We start from the raw sequence: 21,842 nt of genomic DNA on the forward strand, positions 1-21,842 counted from the left end.
AAGCAGACAGCGAGAAAAGCAACCCATGAGAGGAGCCAGACAAGAAACAGCGATGGCTAGACAATAGGGGTACATTTCTAATTAAGATTTTTTTGTGTCAGCTGACTCACTTTATATATATATATATATGCTTCCTGGTGTGGGGTATTTCAGGACGCTTTGTTAAGGTTATGACAACAGACCTCGTTCAAAGCATCTGCCTTGTCTTCAAGAGGTAAGACTGGAATTTTCTATTATAGTGCAGCACTAACACAAATGTAATTGAACTAGTTTAATATTAATATTATGTTTCATTCATTCATAGTTTTGATCATTTATTGTTTCATTTATTGTATCAGAGCATCCAACAGGTGTACAGAAAAAAATGTCTGCGTTTAATGTTCACATTTAATTCTTAAGTTTAAATCTGAATATAAATATACTGTATTTAAAATAAAAATATATTCAAATTCAATTTAATTCACCACATCAAATACATACATGCAGTAATTGTACATTACAAGTGTTTTATAATGTATGCCACATGCGGAGTCAATATGTGGTGACACAAATTAACAAAAAATGGACATTTAATAAATTGCCACTCTTGCATTGTGTTGTCGCAGGTTGCCATGGAGATGACTTTGCTAATGCACCCCAGAAAATGAGCGCAGCCCTTCCGTTGGCTTTGTTCAACCTGTGTTGACTTCCCAAACCAGCCAAGCCAAACCAAACTGAGCTGGAATGGATGAATGTAGCAGAGAAATCTCACTAGAGCAGCATCTATGAACAGCATGGTATGAAAAGCACACATGCTAACCATAATCTACTGCATTGTAAGCAAATAAGGTGCTTTGACGGACAGTATAACCAGACCAAACTGATGGTCTAAGATGTAGGCTGCCCTACTGACACAGTCACCCCGTTGAGTAGATTACAGACTGGCTGATAAGGGCTATTCAGTGTCTAATGAATGGGGGATGGGTAACGCATTACCGCATCACAGGGGAAATTAGCTGTGATTGACCTCTGATAACTTTTCCAGAGCATCGGTGAGCAATTCTGGAGCGACGAGGACTCAGATGGCGACAGCGATGGTGAGGAATTCTTCTACGGCGCCCAGGTTAGCATATTACTAAACATGAAGCTAATTTGCTCATTTTCTTTCATTCTTGTGTTTTATCTATTTATCTAGGTGTGTTTTATCTATTATCTGTTTATTTTGTCATACTACATTGGCTGAATGTAGAATATATTGGGGTTACCAAAGTGCATTGTGGGGTTTTCAGGGATTAGTGTAGGTTTATGGGTGGCTCCCTATTATGAGGAGAAGCAGATTGCTCCAGTTTTTCAGATTATCTGAACTTGCTTCAGATTTCTTGCCAAAACGTAGAGTATCCGTGTTTTGTTCATTAATAACAAATGAAGTAATCATTCATAGAAGGTTATATTATGATAAAAAAACAGCCTTTAGCGCAATTACTTATCATTAGTGGATACATATAGAATATAATAGAATAGAATAGAACACTGTATAAAAGAACTGAATAGAATAGAATAGAATAGAATAGAATAGAATAGAATAGAATAGAATAGAAAATAACATTGCAAAGATAAATAGATTGAATTAGAACATAGAATAGAAAACAAAACAAGTAAAACAAATTCCAATTCAAATAAAACAATAGAATGGAACCCAACATGAATCAAAAGCACAAACAGAATAGAATAGAACACAGCATAACATAATAAAACAATAGAACAGAACAAAAAAAAAAAAGAGCCCAGAATGTAAGTCAATTCGAAACAAAAAAACAGCATTGAATAAAACACAACTCACCACAACACAATTGGCTAGAACACAGCAGAATAGAACTTAAAGGAGAACTCCGGTGTGATTTTGACCTAAAGTGTATTGAATCATGATACCGAGTGTGAACGTACCTTGCATATTTCATCTCGGTTTGTGTCCAGCTGTCTGAAATCTGGGGTCAGTTAGCCAATGCTCACAACAGGTTGTCAATGAGAGTCAACAGGGCATCGGAATAGCCATGTAAATAAATCACTGTTTTACGCCATTTACGAGGCACAAAGTAGCTCCACACTTCATTGGTAGACTTCCAAGGGCCCTGACATTTAAAACGAGACATTGAGAACTCAGAAAAAGCACCGGTAGTTTATTTACAAGAAGATTTATACAGACAGTACCTGGAAGATAAAATCCGGTCGCCGCCATCTTGAACTTAGTCACGATAAGTCGAGTGTCGAGCACCAAGGAATTTATCAGGTTATCAACTTATCAGGTTGTAGTTTCCTTCGTGCTCGACACTCGACTTATCGTGACTAAATTTAAGATGGCAGCGACCGGTCTGTTCCTGGTGGAAAATGTCTGTATAAATCTACTTGTAAATAAACTACCGGTGCTTTTTCTGAGTTCTCAATGTCTCGTTTTAAATGTCAGGGCCCTTGGAAGTCTACCAATGAAGTGTGGAGCTACTTTGTGCCTCGTAAATGGCGTAAAACAGTGATTTATTTACATGACTATTCCGATGCCCTATTGACTCTCATTGACAACCTGTTGTGAGCATCGGCTAACTGACCCCAGATTTCGGACAGCTGGACACAAACCGAGATGAGATATGCAAGGTACGTTCACACTCGGTCTCATGATTCAATACACTTTAGGTCAAAATCACACCGGAGTTCTCCTTTAACACACCATAAAAGAACAGAATTTGAATAAAACGGTACATTAAAACTCCATATGAAAAAGACAAAAAACAAAATAGATGAGAACACATCATGGAATTCAACTCACCACAATAGAATAGAATAGAATAGAATAGAATAGAATAGAATAGAATAGAATAGAACAGAACACAGCATAAAATAACTGAACAGAATAAAACAATAGAATAAAACTTAACATACCAGAACAAAACAAAATAAAACGGAGCACAGAATAAAATTCAACTCAAAACAAAAATAGCATAGAATAGAAAACAACTCAACACAATAGGTTAGAACACAACAGAATAGAACTTAACATAAAAAACACAGTCAAATATAACTATAGAATAGAACTTAATGTAAATCAAAAGAAGAATCGAATAGAAGAACTAAACAGAATAAAACAAAACAATGCTGCAAATATAAATGGAACAAATTGCAAAAGAATACAACAGTATTTACAATAGAACTTCACACACCATAAAAGAACACAGTCGAATAAAACTATTCAATAGAACTCAACATAAATCAAAAGAACAAACAGAATAGTATAGAATAGAATAGAACAGAGCACAGCACAGCACAGCATACAAGAACTGAACAGAATAAAACAATAGAACAGAACTCAACACACTAGAACAGAACAAAATAAAACAGTACTTGATGGATATCAAAATGGAATAGGATGGAAAAAATAGAATAGAACTCAACATAAAACAAAAGAATGAATAGAATAGAATAGAATAGAATAGAATAGAATAGAATAGAATAGAATAGAATAGAATAGAACACAGCATAAAACTAAACAAAATAAAACAATATAACTAACTTAATACACCAGAACAAAATAAAACACAGAATAAAATTCAAATCAAAACAAAAACATATAGCATAGAATAAAACACAACTCGAAAAAATGAAATAGTTTAGTAGTAGATTAGACACAGAAAAAACTAAACAGATAGGAACATATAATGCAATTCAACTCACCGGAATAGAATAGAATAGAATAGAATAGAATAGAATAGAATAGAATAGAATAGAATAGAATAGAATAGAATAGAATAGAGCACAGCATAAAATAACTAAATAGTCTAAAACTAAACAGAAAACAGCACTGCAAAGATAAAAAGAATGAATTGGAACAGAATATAGAATAGAAAACAAAACTCAACACAGTAGACTGGAACACAACAGCATAGAACGTAACACACCATAAAATACAGTTGAATAAAACAATAGAATAGAACTTAACATCATAGAACGCTATCAATAGAACAAATAAAATAGAATAGAAAATAGAAAACAGAATAGAATTCAATAGAATCGCAAAAAATAGCAAGAATTGACACTTGCAATGTGTTCAAAATGAACACCACAAGGATGTTTCATTCAGTAATTCATAATTAACTCAAATTTAAAATAAAAAAGGCAACAAAAAATGTCATTACTTGCAATAAAATAAACATTAACTCAATTAAAATGTAGAGAAACAAGTTACAAAGGCAACATTTGAAGTATGAAGTACTAAAATACCTAAAACTAGATAAAAAATACAAAAACATAACACAATTCCTAAAACTAAAATTAAAATGAAAACAGAAATTATTAAAAAATGTATTATTAAAATTATTAATCAAATTGAATTAATCAATTTAGTATCATATATCAAAGATACTAAAATAACATTCATAAATAATTAACATTTGCTGAGCAAAAAAATATATTTGATAAAAAATTACATTTGAAACATATTTTTTCTGAAGTGATAGTGTAGAAATACATTTAATACAGTTATATATAGAAATTAAGACATTTCAAAAACAGACACTGCAAAAACTGGGACATCTGGACAATTTCAAGCAAACTGAAACAGGATGCACAAAATATTTTGTGTAAGATTATGCTTTCCCTTAGTGATTTCATATTTCTGAAGAAAATAGTTAAAAAAAATGTAATTATCATTAACAGACATGAAATGTAAATTGACTCTTATGCAAAAGCTGTACATGTTTCTTTGCAGGGTCATTATGTCACTGACCTGAGTCGACATCCACAGCTGGACATCGATGTTGGTGCAGTGAGGGACATCTATTCTGAAAGTGCCGTTTCTGTCAGGTACCTTTAGACTCACAAGCGCCATGAAATGCTAATATGTGAATAAAAGGAAATCAGCTGAGCTTGCATATAAGGGTTATGTCACTTAATGCGATGATCATTATTACACTTTGAATTCTCTTCATTTGGAAGTCTTTCCCCAAAAAAAACCTCCTCTAACTGTGGACTTTTTGTCTGCTGTCTATATTTCAGAGAGTATGAGACCATTGATGATGTCGATATTGATCTACACATTAACGTCACCTTTCTGGAAGTAAGAGACCCTCTGATACTGCAGTATTTTTAGCTAGATTCTACCTGCCACTGAAAATACATAAGTGGATATGCCAACTCACATAGCGAAAAGTTCACATCCTCTGTGTGTTTGCATTGTGCAGGAGGAGGTGGCGTTAGCATGGAAGGTCATGAGGACAGAGCCAATCATTTTACGCCTTCGTTTCTCACTGTCCCAGTATCTAGATGGACCAGGTGAGTAATAAATGTCTATTTCAGTTATAAAAGACAGGAAGTGACTCAACTGAAACATCTCAACCTCTTCCAGAACCCACTGTGGAGGTGTTCCAGCCAACTTGTAAAGATGGCTTCTGCCTTGGGGTTCAGCTTAAAAGGTAAACGATCTTTCTGTTCTGTTTTATGCAGCGTGACATACTGCATATGCCTCAGCAATAATGATTACACCAACAAATATTGATGTCTTCTCCCAGGATTCTCAGCACATTTATATCTAATCAATGGAAACATCTCAGTAATGAGTTCCTGAACGCCCAACAGAGGAAGAGACACAGCTGGTTTAAGGCTGGAGGAACCATCAAGAAGTTCAGAGCTGGACTTAGCATCTTCTCACCAATAACCAAGTAAGCTTTAAAATACTCTACAGAATAAATGTGCAAGATATGCTTCTAATAATAATAAAGAATTCACCCAAAAATGAAATTCTGTCACTAATTACTCACCCAAACCCCTAAGACCTTCGTTCATCTTTGGAACACAAATTAAAATATTTTTAATGAAATCCAGGAGCTTTCAGTTCCTGCTTAGACAGAAAAAGGGCTAAACTTTAGATATAAAGTAAATAAAAAACAAACAAAGTACTTTTTTGTTCCTCAGGTGCTCCAGTGTTCCTCTGATCCAAGGTCCTGGGGTTAAGACAAGCCCTGCAGGACAGGAGTTGAGAGTGACCCGCATGATGAGTCGTTCCATGTCCTGCACCAAAGGAGAACTGCACACCTCCAGCCCAATTGGACAAGTATGTTTGAACATGCCTATGTATTAAAATTACCCCATATGTATTGTTTAGACTTTGGGGTCAGTAAAACTTTTTAATGTTGTTAAAATTATGTCTTTTATGCTCGTTAAGGCAGTAAAATCTGTAATATTGTGAAAAATTATTGCAGTTTAAAATAACTGTTCTTGGTTTGAATATATTTTAAAATGTAATTTACTGTGAGGGTTGCTGATTTTGTGCGTTTGCCCACTGACAAAGAAATGATCGGTCTATAATTTTAATGGTGGGTTTATTTGAACAGTGAGAGACAGAATAACAACAAAAGAAATCCAGAAAAATGCATTTCAAAAAAGTTTAAAAGTGAATTGCATTTTAATGAGTGAAATAAGTATTTGATCCCTTATCAATCAGTACGATTTCTGGCTCCCAGGTGTCTTTTATACAGGTAACAAGCTGAGATTAGGAGCTCTTAAAGGGAGTGCTCCTAATCTCAGCTTGTTACCTGTATAAAAGACACCTGTCCACAGAAGCAGTCAATCAATCAGATTCTGAACTCTCCACCATGGCCAAGACCAAAGAGCTGTCAGGGACAAGATTGTAGACCTACACAAGGCTGGAATGGGCCACAAGACCATCACCAAGCAGCTTGGTTTGAAGGTGACAACAGTTGGTGCAATTATTCGCAAATGGAAGAAACACAAAATAACTGTCAATCTCCCTCGGTCTGGGGCTTCACAAGATCTCACCTTGTGGAGTTTCAATGATCATGAGAACGGTGAGGAATCAGCCCAGAACTACATGGGAGGATGTTGTCAATGATCTCAAGGCAGCTGGGACCAAACAATTGGTAACACACTACGCCGTGAAGGACTGAAATCCTGCAGCGTCTGCGAGGTCCCTCTGCTCAAGAAAGCACATGTTCAGGCCCGTTTGAAGTTTGCAAATGAACGTCTGAATGATTCAGAGGAGAACTGGGTGAAAGTGTTGTGGTCAGATAAGACCAAAATCGAGCTCTTTGGCATCAACTCAACCCGCTGTGTTTGGAGGAGGAATGCTGACCCCAAGAACACCATCCCCACCGTCAAACATAGAGGTGGAAACATTATGCTTTGGGGGTGTTTTTCTGCTAAGGGGACAGGACAACAAAGGGACGATGGACGGGGCCATGTACCGTCAAATCTTGGGTGAGAGCCTCCTTCCCTCAGCCAGGGCATGTGGTTGGGTTGTGGATGGGTATTCCAGCAATGGCGATGAGCCAAAACAATCAGCCAAGGCAACAAAGGAGTGGCTCATGAAGAAGCACATTAAGGTCCTGGAGTGGCCTAGCCAGTCTCCAGACCTTAATCCCATAGAAAATCTGTGGAAGGAGCTGAAGGTTCAAGTTGCCAAATGTCAGCCTCGAAACCTTAATGACTTGGAGAGGATCTTCAAAGAGGAGTGGGACAAAATCCCTCCTAAAATGTGTGCAAACCTGGTGGCCAACTACAAGAAACGTCTGACTTCTGTGGTTGCCAACAAGGGTTATGCCACCAAGTACTAAGTCAAGTTTTGTGAAGAGGTCAAATACTTATTGCACTCATTAAAACGCAATTCACTTTATAACTTTTTGCAATGTGTTTTTCTGGATTTTTTGTTGTTCTGTCTCTTACTGTTCAAATAAACCTACTATTAAAATTATAGACTGATAATTTCTTTGTCAGTGGGCAAATGTACAAAATCAGCAGGGGATCAAATAATTTATTCCTGTGATGCAAAGCTGAATTTTCAGCATCATTACTCGAGTCTTCAGTGTCACATGATCTTTCAGAAATCATTTTAAATCATTTCTTTTTGCTATCAATGTTGAAAACAGTTATGTTGCTTAATATGTTTGTGGAAAAGCAATTTATGTCAAATGATTGCTGTTTCAATAGAATGTGGCCGTCCCAGGCTCAAGATCCACTGTGCACATCACCACCAGGCAGCTCATTCAGCTCTTCTTCTCCTCACAAGCTCTTATTCACTGCAAGAGCATCCCAACCCTGGAGTACGGCTTCCTCGTACAGGTAAACCTCAACAGAGTTAAATGTAAAACACTTTTTATATTTGCATAATGAATTGCAATTAGTCTTCTTCCTTGAATTTATTTCCATACTTGATTGTGATTGGCTGTTACAATTTGACATCTATTTAGATTTCATACATTACATAAAATCTTACCTTCTCTTTAAAGGGCATACTGTAGTTTACCCAAAATTAAAAATCCTGTCATTAATTACTCACCCTTATGTCGTTCCAAACCTGTAAGACCTTCATTTACCTTTGGAACACAAATTAAGATATTTTTGATGAAATCTGAGATCTTTCTTTAACAATGTATCCCTGTAGCAATATTACAACTTAATTATCAATTTTTTGTCTTCTAGGTTATGAAGTATTCAGAGCAAAGGATCCCCACTCTGAACGATTATTGTGTGGTCTGTGATGAACAACATGTCTTTCAGAACGGCTCTATGCTCAAGGTACAACAATTTCTTGGAAAACTCCATTAAAATGCACCAGTAAATCCATAAAAATATCATCTCAGTTTCTTTTGTGTGTATGTTCCGTTTAGCCTGCTGTTTGTACGAGAGAACTGTGTGTGTTCTCCTTCAACACTCTGGGTGTCATGTCAGGAGCTGCAGAAGATGTAGCTACTGGAGCTGAGGTATCACACACATTTATATAGCTATATAATGATATACCAGAGACTTCTACTGATTTTATATAAAATTATTTTATATAATATTTTATATACATATAAGATAATATTTTTATACAGGTAGTAGACCTGCTGGTGGCAATGTGTCGTGCTGCACTTGAATCTGCCCGTAAAAGCATTATCTTTGACCCTTACCCTTCTGTCGTTGACCCTCATGACCCCAAGTCTCTGGCCTTCAATCCGAAGGTAGATACTTTAACAGATGAGATGAATAAAATGTTTCTAATGTCAGTTTTAGAATTTTTACATTTCATCTTTGGAAAGACTCTGTGACCTTCTTCATTCATTTTCCATTATAGAAAAGAAGTTATGAGCGGCTACAGAGAGCACTAGACAGCATCACATCAATCCGAGAAATAACACAAGTGAGTAATTCGAATTGCGAAAAACAGAATTCTGATATGTAATCTCAGAATTCAGAGGAAATGAGTCTGATTTCCGAGATGTAAACTCAGAATTTCAAGAAAAAGTTTGAATTGCAAGATGTAAACTTTCAATTGCGAGTTAACTGGAGTTAATATTAATGACTCACAATTCTAAGTTAATAACTTGCACTTCTGATGAAAAAAGTCAAAAGTGCCAGATGTGTCAGAATTCTAAGAAAAATCTCAGAATTGTGAGATGTAAACTAAGTAAGAAAACAGTCAGAATTATTAGATGTAAACTCAGAATTCTATAGAAAAGAGTTAGAATTGTGAGATGTAAACTAAGAATTCTAAGGAAACAGTCAGAATTGCAAGATGTAAATTTAGAATTCTAAAGAAAAAGTCAGAATTGCGAGATGTAAACTCAGAACTCTAAGGAAAAGTCAGAATTGCAAAATGTCAACTCAGAATTATAAGAAAAAAGTCAAAATTGAGAAATGTAAATTTAGAATTCTAAAGAAAAATGTCAGAATTGCGAGATGTAAACTCAGAATTCTATAGAAAATTCAGAATTGCAAGATGAAAACTCAGAATTCTAAAAAAAATTAAAAATTCCGAGATGCAACTTAGAATTCTAAGAAAAGTCAGAATTGTGAGATGTTAACTAAGAATTCTATAGAAAAAAAGTCAGAATTGCGAGATGTAAACTAAGAATTCTAAGGAAAAAGTAAGAATTGTGAGATGTAAACTCAGAAATCTATAGAAAAAAGTCAGAATTGTGAGATGTAAACTAAGAATTCTAAGGAAAAAGTAAGAATTGTGAGATGTAAACTCAGAAATCTATAGAAAAAAGTCAGAATTGCGAGATGTTAACTAAGAGTTCTAAGGAAAAAGTCAGAATTGCGAGATGTAAACTAAGAGTTCTAAGGAAAAAGTCAGAATTGCGAGATGTAAACTCAGAAATCTATAGAAAAAAGTCAGAATTGCGAGATGTTAACTAAGAATTCTAAGGAAAAAGTAAGAATTGTGAGATGTAAACTCAGAAATCTATAGAAAAAAGTCAGAATTGCGAGATGTTAACTAAGAATTCTAAGGAAAAAGTCAGAATTGCGAGATGTAAACTAAGAGTTCTAAGGAAAAAGTAAGAATTGTGAGATGTAAACTCAGAAATCTATAGAAGAAAGTCAGATTTGCTAGATGTTAACTAAGAATTCTAAGGAAAAAGTCAGAATTGCGAGATGTAAACTCAAGAATTCTAAGGAAAAGTCAGAATAGCAAGATGTAAATTCAGAATTATAAGACAAAAAGTCTTAATTGCAAGATGTAAATTTGAAATCACAAGTTAATAACTTGCAGTTTTAGGGAAAAAAGTCAGAATTGCGAGATGTAAACTCAGAATTCAAAGGAAAAAAGTCTCAGTTAGAAGATGTAAACTTGCATTTACAAGTTAATAACTTACAATATTAAGGAAAAACAGTCAGAAATGCAAAATGTGAAATTGGAATTCTAAGAAAAAGTCTCAGTTGCAAGTTGTAAACTTGCAATTACAAGTTAATAACTTGCAATTCTAAGACAAAAAGTCAGAATTGCAAAATGTAAACAGAAATTTAAGGAAAAGACAGACTTGCAAGATGTAAACTCAGAACTCTAATAAAAAAGTCTCAATAACAAGATGTAAACTTGTAAGAAAAAAGTCAGAATTGCGCAATGTAAACTCAGAATTTTAAGAAAAGTTAAAATTGTGTGATTTAAACTCAGAATTATAAGAAAAGAATTCTTCAGAATTCTGAAGAAAAAGTCATAATTGTGAGATATAAATTCAGATTTCTAAAGAAAAGGTCAGAATTGCAAGATGTAAATTCAGAATTCTAAGAAAAAAGTCTCAAATGCAAGATGTTAACTTGCAATTGCGAGTTAATAACCATGTCTTGACATTATTATGACCAACTTTGAAGTGATTCAGGTAAATATAAGACCCACTTCCTGTGGCGCTATGACTGTGATTCACAATAACTGCATCAATCTTCACTTCATATAGGAAGTACATAGTCTTGGTTAAGGAAATGTTTGACACCTAATCTCATATTTTACAGGGCCCTTATGTTGAAATAAAGAAACAGATGGACAAACTGGACCCGCTTGCACATCCTCTGCTGCAGTGGTGAGTGAAACTGTTTCCTTTAATGAAATTCTCGGGTTTTCATTATGTTCCTGTTATCATAATGACCCTTAATCTTCTTTTTCTTCCCAGGATTATATGTAGCAACAGGTCTCACATTGTCAAGCTCCCCTCCAGCAGGGTAAGGGCGTTTGATCACATTATCTTTCAAATAGCAGTGTGACTAAACCTTCATTTTCTCTGTTTCACTCCTCCGTATTTTGCTAACAGCAACTGAAGTTCATGCACACCTCCCATCAGTTCCTGCTCCTCAGCAGCCCTCCTGCTAAAGAGGCCCGCTTTCGCACCGCTAGGAAACTCCACGGCAGCACGTTCGCTTTTCAGTGAGTTTGAGTTTAGTATCATTTGATAATTTATGATTACTGATTAATCACCGGTTCTCTGTCCTCAGTGGTTCTCATATTGAAAACTGGCACTCTATTCTAAGAAATGGACTTGTAAACGCCTCCTACACGAAACTGCAGGTATCACGGATACTCTTAATGTGGTGAATGAACAACTGTAGTGTGTTGCCTACAGATTAGCATATTGGGCCTTGGCCAATCTTCCTTCTTGTTCTCTTTGACACAAGCTGCATGGGGCGGCCTATGGGAAGGGCATCTACCTCAGCCCCATCTCCAGCATCTCATTTGGATACTCAGGTAAGAGTTTTTCAAGTTTTTAAAGTGCAGTATTTAAAAAAAAAATCTGCATAGGTTCAGACATTTTGAATTTTTGGTCATATTATTAAATGAACCACAATAAATATAAGTTGTTTATAATTTTCAGAATAAAAACTGGTAAGAGAATAAGAGATTAATCAAAATAAATATAAATTATGTATAATATATAATTATTATATTATTTTCTGAAAAACTGGTCAGAGATTGTGAGATTAATCATAGTAAATATGTTATTAAAATTTTTTCTAAAAACAGATAAATCTGAATTCTAATCTCAGAAAAAAGTCATAATTACAAAATGAAAACTCAGAATTCTAAGAAAAAAGTTAGAATTACGAGATTTAAACTGAGAATTCGAAGAAAAAAGTCAGAGTTGTGAGATGTAAACTCGGAATTCTAAGGAAAAATCTGAATAGTGAGATGTAGATTTGGAATTCTAAGAAAAAAAGTACAAATTGCGAAATGTATACTCGGAATTCAAACGAAAAAGTTTGAATTTTAAGTCAGAATTGCCAGATGTAAAATTGGAATTCCAAGACAAAAAGTCAGAATTGCTAGATGTAAGCCTAGAATTCTAAGGAAAAAGCCAGAATTGCGAGATGTAAACTTGGAATTCTAAGGAAAAAGCCAGAATTGCGAGATGTAAACTTGGAATTCTAAGGAAAAAGTCAGAATTCCAAATTGTAAACATAAAATTCAAAGAAAAAAATTTGAATTTGCAAGATGTAAACTTAGAATTCGAAAAAAAAAAAATCTAAATTGTGAAATGTAAACTCAAAATTCTAAGAAAAAAGTTAGAATTGTTAGAAAAACTAAGGAAAACGTCAAAATTGCAAGATGTAAACTTGGAATTCTAAGAAAAAAAGCTGGAATTCAAAGAAAAATGTCAGAATTGCGAGATGTAAATTTGGAATTCTAAGGAAAAGGGCAGAATAGCCACATGTAAACTCAGAATTCTAAGGGAAAAGTTGGAATTCTAAGGAAAAGGGCAGAATAGCCACATGTAAACTCGGAATTCTAAGGAAAAAGTTGGAATTCTAAGAAAAAAGTCAGAATTGCAATATGTAAATTTGGAATTCTGAGGAAAAGGGTAGAATTGCCAGATGTCAACTCGGAATTCTAAGGAAAAATCTGAATAGTGAGATGTAGATTTGGAATTCTAAGAAAAAAAGTACAAATTGCGAAATGTATACTCGGAATTCAAACGAAAAAGTTTGAATTTTAAGTCAGAATTGCCAGATGTAAAATTGGAATTCCAAGACAAAAAGTCAGAATTGCTAGATGTAAGCCTAGAATTCTAAGAAACAAAGTCAAAAATGCGAGATGTAAACTTGGAATTCTAAGGAAAAAGCCAGAATTGCGAGATGTAAACTTGGAATTCTAAGGAAAAAGCCAGAATTGCGAGATGTAAACTTGGAATTCTAAGGAAAAAGCCAGAATTGCGAGATGTAAACTTGGAATTCTAAAAAAAAAAAACATAATTGCGAGAGGTAAACTCAGAATTCTAAGGGAAAAGTTGGAATTCTAAGGAAAAAGGCAGAATAGCCACATGTAAACTCGGAATTCTAAGGAAAAAGTTGGAATTCTAAGAAAAAAAGTCAAAATTGTGAGATGTAAACTCAGAATTTTAAGGAAAAAGTTGGAATTCTAAGAAAAAAGTCAGAATTGCAATATGTAAATTTGGAATTCTGAGGAAAAGGGTAGAATTGCCAGATGTCAACTCGGAATTCTAAGGAAAAATCTGAATAGTGAGATGTAGATTTGGAATTCTAAGAAAAAAAGTACAAATTGCGAAATGTATACTCGGAATTCAAACGAAAAAGTTTGAATTTTAAGTCAGAATTGCCAGATGTAAAATTGGAATTCCAAGACAAAAAGTCAGAATTGCTAGATGTAAGCCTAGAATTCTAAGAAACAAAGTCAAAAATGCGAGATGTAAACTTGGAATTCTAAGGAAAAAGCCAGAATTGCGAGATGTAAACTTGGAATTCTAAGGAAAAAGCTAGAATTGCAAGATGTAAACTCGGCATTCTAAGGAAAAAGTCAGAATTCCAAATTGTAAACATAAAATTCAAAGAAAAAAATTTGAATTTGCAAGATGTAAACTTAGAATTCGAAGAAAAAAAAATCTAAATTGTGAAATGTAAACTCAAAATTCTAAGAAAAAAGTTAGAATTGTTAGAAAAACTAAGGAAAACGTCAAAATTGCAAGATGTAAACTTGGAATTCTAAGACAAAAGGCTGGAATTCAAAGAAAAATGTCAGAATTGCGAGATGTAAATTTGGAATTCAAAAAAAAAAAATCATAATTGCGAGAGGTAAACTCAGAATTCTAAGGAAAAAGTTGGAATTCTAAGGAAAAAGGCAGAATAGCCACATGTAAACTCGGAATTCTAAGGAAAAAGTTGGAATTCTAAGAAAAAAAGTCAAAATTGTGAGATGTAAACTCAGAATTTTAAGGAAAAAGTTGGAATTCTAAGAAAAAAGTCAGAATTGCAATATGTAAATTTGGAATTCTGAGGAAAAGGGTAGAATTGCCAGATGTCAACTCGGAATTCTAAGGAAAAAGTTGGAATTCTAAGAAAAAAAAGTCAGAATTGCAAGATGTAAACTCGGAATTCAAAGAAAAAAGTCAGATACCCAGTATGTAAATTCAGAATTCTAAAGAAAAAAACAGAATTGAAATAAACAGATATTTGAATAAAATAATCATTATGTATGATTTATATATTCAAGTACCATTGATACTCCCAGATTACTTTTTTAAGCAAACTTGAGTATTCGACTGAGCATTCAAAATAATTGTTTAATGTTTTACTGCAGTGTTCGTTTCTATATCCATATAGCACTGCTATAACTGTTTTCACAGTAGACTGTATTTGTGTGCAGGAATGGGAAAGGGACAGCACCACATGCCTACTAAAGAGGAATTAGTACAGCACTACAACCGGGTCAACACTGTCTTACAGGTATTAACTCCATCTGTAGAGACTGGACTGATAGGGATGTATTACAGGTGCAATCTGTAGTTAATCAGACTAGGCGAGTCAAACCTGACTAGAAACAATAGAAGCTGAGTTATATAAGAATTTGCATTTGTGAGTGCACTCATTTCACTTAATATTTTGTGTTGTATCGCTACTAAAATGTGCCATTACTCTTTTGCAGTGTCGACCCACACAGTCAAGGTTTCTTCAGAGTCGAAATCTAAACTGTGTTGCTCTGTGTGAGGGTAAGTTAATAATACTAGAAAATAGAAATTATGTCATTCAAACCATTAGCCTTTTGGTTTGTTTGACTAATTAAAGAAACAGTTCACCAAAAAATAATGTATACATTTGTGCACTATTCCTTTTGAAGTTTTGTATTTCTCTCAACAGTAATAACTTCCAAAGATCTACAGAAACATGGAAATATTTGGGTTTGCCCGATTTCTGATCACGTCTGCACACGCTTCTTTTTTGTGTGAGTATTTTTATGCTTTATCATATTCGTATTGCAAATTATACATCTTTTGGCTCACAATATGTCCCACAATTGCCTATCATTCCTCAGGTACGAAGACGGCCAGGTAGGAGATGCTAACATCAACACACAGGACGTCCGGATACAGAAGGAGATATTGCGGGTGATTGGGGGACAATCAACCTGACTGACCCGTTTCACCACTGTGACGCTTCGAGTAATTTTACAAGGAAACATATGACCTGAATATGGAAAAGAATTACCTCAAACTAGGTGTTTTCGACGACGCTAGCCTACAGTCAAGTTTGTCTTTACGTGGAGCGAAGGGAAAGCCGTTTTGTAACTTTTTTGATAAACATTTTATTAATTTTTTTCTCATTTAGACACGTTCGCTGTTTTCTGTCTTTTCTACGTCCGTTGGAGAAAAAAAGTGTAATTCCCATTTTGTTCACCGGGGGTCTCTATTGCCTAAGAGAATAAAAACATAGCATAAACTAACTTGGGAGTGAAATATGAAAGGCTTATGATTCTATAAACCTGCCGTTTTAAAGTGTTTACATCTACCACATTATTAAGTACTGTTTGATGTATGTATACTAGTGTAATGCAGCATGTCCATCAGTTCATTCAGTTTATTTTCATACGAATGTTGTGACGCTAGTTATTGTGGATCGTAATTTAACATGAAATGTTAATAAGTTTGGTGCTGTGCACTAGAAGGCATCGTGTTCTCATTACTCCTCAGAGAGCTTCAAGCAGAGAAGACTGCCAATAAACGACACGTAACGACGCATTACAGGTGAGAAATGTCCGTATGATTTTGTTGATGTCGATCTGAGGACGTTAAACTAATCTGAAGGTGGGTCATGGTTTCATACGGCATGTCGGCAATTTTTCAATAAATTAGAGCATGTTACGAATGAGTTCGTTTTGTAATGATGACAGAAGAATGAATTGTGACTAAATGTTTCCACAATGACATGAAAACTAAAACCACATTATGAAAACTTTTCAACGGCCCTAACAATGAAAAACAGTTTATGAAGGTACTGAATAGTGTCTTAATTAAAATCTAAACTTGACAAAACCGTTTTATAAAGGGCTGGTGTGTGCAGGGCCGCTGCTGGCCAAATGGGTGCCCTAAGCAAAAATTTACTTTTGTGCCCCTTCCCCCAAATATTATGGAAGTAAAAAAAAAACACCTACTATAGGGGCCAAAATAGAACTTTATTCAAATAAAAGTAAATACATAAATAAATTGTATCATTTATAAATTACAATTGTAGCTCTACAGCAAAAAATACAAACTAAAATTACACTTTAAATAAAACTTTTAAAAATGTGAAATCTTAATAAAATAAACAATAATAAACTGAAATAAAATCAACACTGTCATCTGCTGGAGCAGTTCAAAATTTACAATAAAGCAGAATTTGACAATAAAGCAGACAAGGGTTATGATGTCAACATATTTTTGTTGAGGAAATGATAGGAAAGCATATGTGGATATTTTAAATGTTTGGTCAATATTAAACAAGGAATTTTATCATCATGTAAGTGTAACAACTGCATTTACCAGGCCTTTGGTGCCCTTTGCAGGCATTTCTATTAAAATTGTAATGTAAACTGTTAATTTTGTATTAGATGGGACGTTCTAAAACGCTTAACGTGAAAAACGCTTAACGTGGCTTAACGTACGTAAAAAACGACCAGGAAACACCACATTTCTGTCAAACCTTACTTGGAACAAACACTAACTACTATCAAAAGAACGAGCCCTTATTCCACAGATAAAGTGAATAATATCACGTTAAGCGTTTTCTCCCCCATAGAAGTCCATTATAAAAAACATGTTAAGCTTTTTCCTTAATGGAGTTCTATAGGGAGAACACGCTTAACGTGATATTATTCTTTTGACAGCAGCAAGTATTTATTATAAGTAATATTTGACAGAAGTTTGTTTTCCCCCAGTCGTTGTTAAGATACGTTAACGTGATATTATTCACTTTATATGCTGAATAAGAGCTCGTTCTTTTGACAGCAGCAGGTGTTTATTATAAGTAAAATTTTACAGAAGGTTGGTTTTCCCCGGTCGTTGTTACGATACGTTAAGCCACGTTAAGCTTTTTTTTAATGGACTTCTATGGGGGGCGATCACTTTATATGCTGAATAAGAGCTCGTTCTTTTGACAGCAGCAGGTGTTTATTATAAGTAAAATTTAACAGAAGTTTGGTCTTCCCTGGTCTCTGTTGAGGTACGTTAAACCACGTTAAGCTGTTTCCTTATAATGGGCTTCTATGGGGGAGAAAACGCTTAACGTGATATTCTTCACTTTATCTGAGGAATAAGGGCTCGTTCTTTTGATAGTAGTTAGTGTTTGTTCCAAGTAAGATTTGATAGAAATTTGGGGTTTCCTGGTCGTTTTTTACGTACGTTAAGCCACGTTAAGCGTTTTAGAACGTCCCGTATTAGATTATGTATTTTAACACTGTTATTTAATGACACCATATGGTCATTATTAATCAATAATCATAATTGCCTCTGTGTTTTAATATAATGCATTTTAAGTCACTGTGTTTACTTAGATCTGCTTGTATTCATATTAAGAAAGACGCGTTAGTCGTGAAATTATTACCGACATTAAAACACATCATTAACGTTGACAGAATAAAATAAAGTTTCACAGGATTATGAACGCAGCTGAAAGTGATACACGGGCTTCATCTTGGGCTTTTTTTTTTTCTTTCGTTTCTCGGCGCCGGACTGTTGATGTCTCTTTCCAGGACCAGGCATATTGTTCATCAATTATTATCATCATTTTTGGCCAAATAGGCAGCCGTAAACAGAGGTGAGGGCGCGTCGTGGCGCAGATGCTGCGTGTCATCACATGTGCTTACTAGCCTACTCTGCGCTTACCGTAAAATGCAATATATACGTTTATATTTTTATTCATTTGTATATGTATATTATTAATATTAATTTATTATTATAATATATAAAAACGATTTTTTTTTAGCAGCTGGGATGGTGCCCCCCTGGGAGTTGGTGCCCTACGCAGACTGCGTACTCTGCGTATAGGGAGCGGCGGTACTGGGTGTGTGTCCTAGAAATGTAATTAATTTAATGTACAGTAGATGTCAATGGAAAGTCCCCATAATGATGTCGAAACGCGTGCACGCGCATACGAGTCTGTTGTCAAGCTGTTATCTGTCACGACCCTTAAAAAAATTAATAGTGTGTTGCATCGCGCCAAAGTCCCAGAGGACATTTTGACTTCTCGGTTTAGCCAGCGGGGTCTGTTCTCCTCTGGAGCGGAAACACATAATAATTCATAACAGTGCGCTGCATCCACACGAGCCCCGCATCTGCTCCGAGACCCCTTATCCTCCCCTTCTCACATTTTAGATACATTGTATTATTTTCTTGTAGTTATAAAAATGTAAGTTATGAAAAGATAATAAATTTATGTTAAAAATTAAATATTTATATTTCATAATATAAATACATAAGCATTCATTAATGATATATGCAATCTATACTATACCTATATAGAGAGAGAGATAGATATACACAGTTATTTAATATATTTTATTTAATATTTCTGACATATATATATACATATATATATATATATATATATATATATATATATTTATTTTATTTTATTTTTTTTAATTTATTAATTTATTTATTTTTATACAACAGTTCATTCTGGTTCTCAAATCTGATTGGTTGAGAACCGTGAGATATTCTACTGGTATCGTTACAGGAACGCCCTTTCACAATTTTATCACTCCACGTGTTCTAGCTGAGTGTCATGGCGGACGTCCAAATCCCGTATCCGTATCATTTTATAAATATTACTCTTTTTGTGTCACGGAATGTAGTTTTAAGAGGATTTCAGGCGAGAATGTACTTTTTTATAGTTCAAATATGCAGTTTGTTAATAAAGATAACGTCTGTTTGAAAATTTGCTTCGTCGTTTTCGGACGTGCGAGAGCCATATCGCCAGGGAGCGTTCTGCACTCATCAATCCGCTCAAGAGCGCTCTCACCACGGCCAGATCTTCAGGAATTTACCGCTGGCTCTGCTCTCTGTAGTGGTTACACATGACATGTAATTCGTTATGGGTAAATCTAACGGGCAATCTTTGATCTCATTAATCTATTATTTGTTCCAGAGAAGAAGATAGTTCATCTAGCATGTAAGTTTATGTAAATTCAATGCTGAATGCTGCCTTTACTCTTGACCGAATTGCCTAGCAACTTTTTTGATGCCTGTTTTTGTTGTTATTGTTTATTAAATATTATTACTCAATAAATAAAAATGTATATAAACTATATTTTAAATAATGTATTTAATAATAGTATTTAGTAATGAGAAACAATGGTGAATTTAGTTAATCTAACGGGCAATCTTTGATCTCATTAATCTATTATTTGTTCCAGAGAAGAAGATAGTTCATCTAGCATGTAAGTTTATGTAAATTCAATGCTGAATGCTGCCTTTACTCTTGACCGAATTGCCTAGCAACTTTTTTGATGCCTGTTTTTGTTGTTATTGTTTATTAAATATTATTACTCAATAAATAAAAATGTATATAAACTATATTTTAAATAATGTATTTAATAATAGTATTTAGTAATGAGAAACAATGGTGAATTTAGTTAACGTTTCGCCTTTAGATGGCGACAAGAGACCGTGTTATGAGTGAGCAGTTATTAGTGACTTTGGGACTTTTAAAATGAAAAGTTAAGCGGAAGTTATTTTTAGCTTCAACAACAGTTGCCACAGCGATAAATGCACTGAGCAGCAAAACCACCCATAACAGATGAACGGATTTAAACGCTTTCTTCAGTAAACATTCAAACTAATGTCATATCATCATGAATATGAATAATGAATGCTCTATCAGATGCAGGTACGTTAATCACTCGCTCAGAACTACGTGCCCCGGCTGCTCACACTGTCCCGCTGCCGGACCCCCGCGCCGCCGCCACTCGACTGCTACCCAAACTGACCGCAGATGATGATATTGAGGCTTACCTCAAGATGTTTGAGTCTGTCGCTCGCACAGAGGGTTGGGCGAGAGGAAATTGGGCGGCGACATTGACACCGCTGCTTTCTGGTGAGGCCCAACGGGCGTATTTTTCACTGCCAGCAGCATCGCAAAATAATTTTAATGAATTGGAACCCCCTTTATGTCCCGGCTAATGGCTGACCTCTGCCGGCTGCTGAAGGTCAAACAGGTGAGGACTTCGGTCTACCACCCTCAGACCGACGGGCTCGTCGAGAGGTTCAATCAGACCCTGAAGCAAATGCTGTGACGGGTGGCCGCCGAAGATAAAAAAGACTGGGATCTGCTACTACCATATGTGCTGTTCGGCATCCGGGAGGTTCCTCAGGGCTCCACAGGGTTCACTCCCTTCGAACTCCTCTTCGGCCGGCAACCCCGTGGCCTCCTCGACGTAGCCCGAGAAGCCTGGGAGCAGCAGCCGGCAGCGTACCGGACTGTCGTGGAGCACGTCCGGGACATGCGGGACAAGATCGACCGGGTCATGCCATTGGTCCGGGAACATCTGGTGGTATTTTTGAGCAAATGGTATTTTTGAGCACTTCCTAGGTTGACCTGCCTCCTTAGGACGAATCACTTGTTGCATCCCCAATTGTAAGTCGCTTTGGATAAAAGCGTCTGCTAAATGAATAAATGTAAATGTAAATGTAAATCTGGTAAAGTCCCAACAGGCCCAGCAACGTCTCTACAACCGGGCGGCCCAACCGCGGGAGTTTCAGCCTGGAGATAGAGTAATGGTCCTGGTCCCCAACGCAGCGTGCAAGTTCCTGGTCCAGTGGCAAGGGCCATACACCGTTGAGGAACGAGTTGGCCCGGTCAACTACCGGGTATGACAGCCCAGGCGCAGAAGAGTGAACCAACTGTATCACGTTAACCTGTTGAAGAAATGGGTCGGGGACCGGGACCAGGTGGCTGCCCTCGCCTCCCACGACCCCGCGGTTGTAGATGTCAACTCCAACCTGTCGGCCACACAGAAGACGGAGCTGCGGCACCTGGTCGGTCAGTTCCTGGACGTTTTCTCCGACAGCCCCGGCCAGACTAATGTCTTGGCACACGACATCCACACCCCTCCCGGCGTCATCGTCCGGCAACGGCCCTATCGAGTTCCCGAGGCCCGCCGGCAGGCTATAGAGGAGGAAATCCAGAAGATGCTCAAGCTGGGGGTAATAGAGCCATCACGAAGCCCATGGTCCAGCCCGATTGTCCTGGTCCCGAAGCCCGATGGCACTCTGCGGTTTTTGCAATGACTACCGACGCCTGAATGAAATCTCCGACTTCGACAGCTACCCCATGCCCCGAGTGGA

At 35.9% G+C, this 21,842-nt stretch overlaps 1 protein-coding gene across 2 annotated transcripts; it reads left to right on the forward strand.

Moving 5' to 3' along the window:
* parp6b (poly (ADP-ribose) polymerase family, member 6b) lies at nt 1–16,383 on the forward strand. Of its 2 annotated transcripts, none has more exons than XM_073831770.1 (23): nt 1–214; nt 606–776; nt 1,025–1,102; nt 4,733–4,827; nt 5,020–5,080; nt 5,205–5,295; nt 5,369–5,435; nt 5,532–5,681; nt 5,935–6,073; nt 7,966–8,097; nt 8,458–8,553; nt 8,646–8,738; nt 8,853–8,978; nt 9,092–9,157; nt 11,251–11,318; nt 11,409–11,457; nt 11,547–11,659; nt 11,728–11,800; nt 11,908–11,977; nt 14,888–14,967; nt 15,167–15,230; nt 15,379–15,463; nt 15,554–16,383. In XM_073831770.1, exons 2-23 carry the CDS (start codon nt 765–767, stop codon nt 15,648–15,650), a joined length of 1,905 nt encoding a protein of 634 aa, XP_073687871.1. In that variant the 5' UTR covers nt 1–214; nt 606–764; the 3' UTR covers nt 15,651–16,383. The 2 variants fall into 2 exon arrangements, with proteins under 2 accessions (XP_073687871.1, XP_073687872.1); XM_073831771.1 differs by having other exon boundaries at nt 5,944–6,073.
* The last annotated feature ends 5,459 nt before the right edge of the window (nt 16,384–21,842 follow it).

This window comes from Garra rufa, chromosome 25 (assembly GCF_049309525.1).
Source record: "Garra rufa chromosome 25, GarRuf1.0, whole genome shotgun sequence".
NCBI lineage: Eukaryota > Metazoa > Chordata > Actinopteri > Cypriniformes > Cyprinidae > Garra > Garra rufa.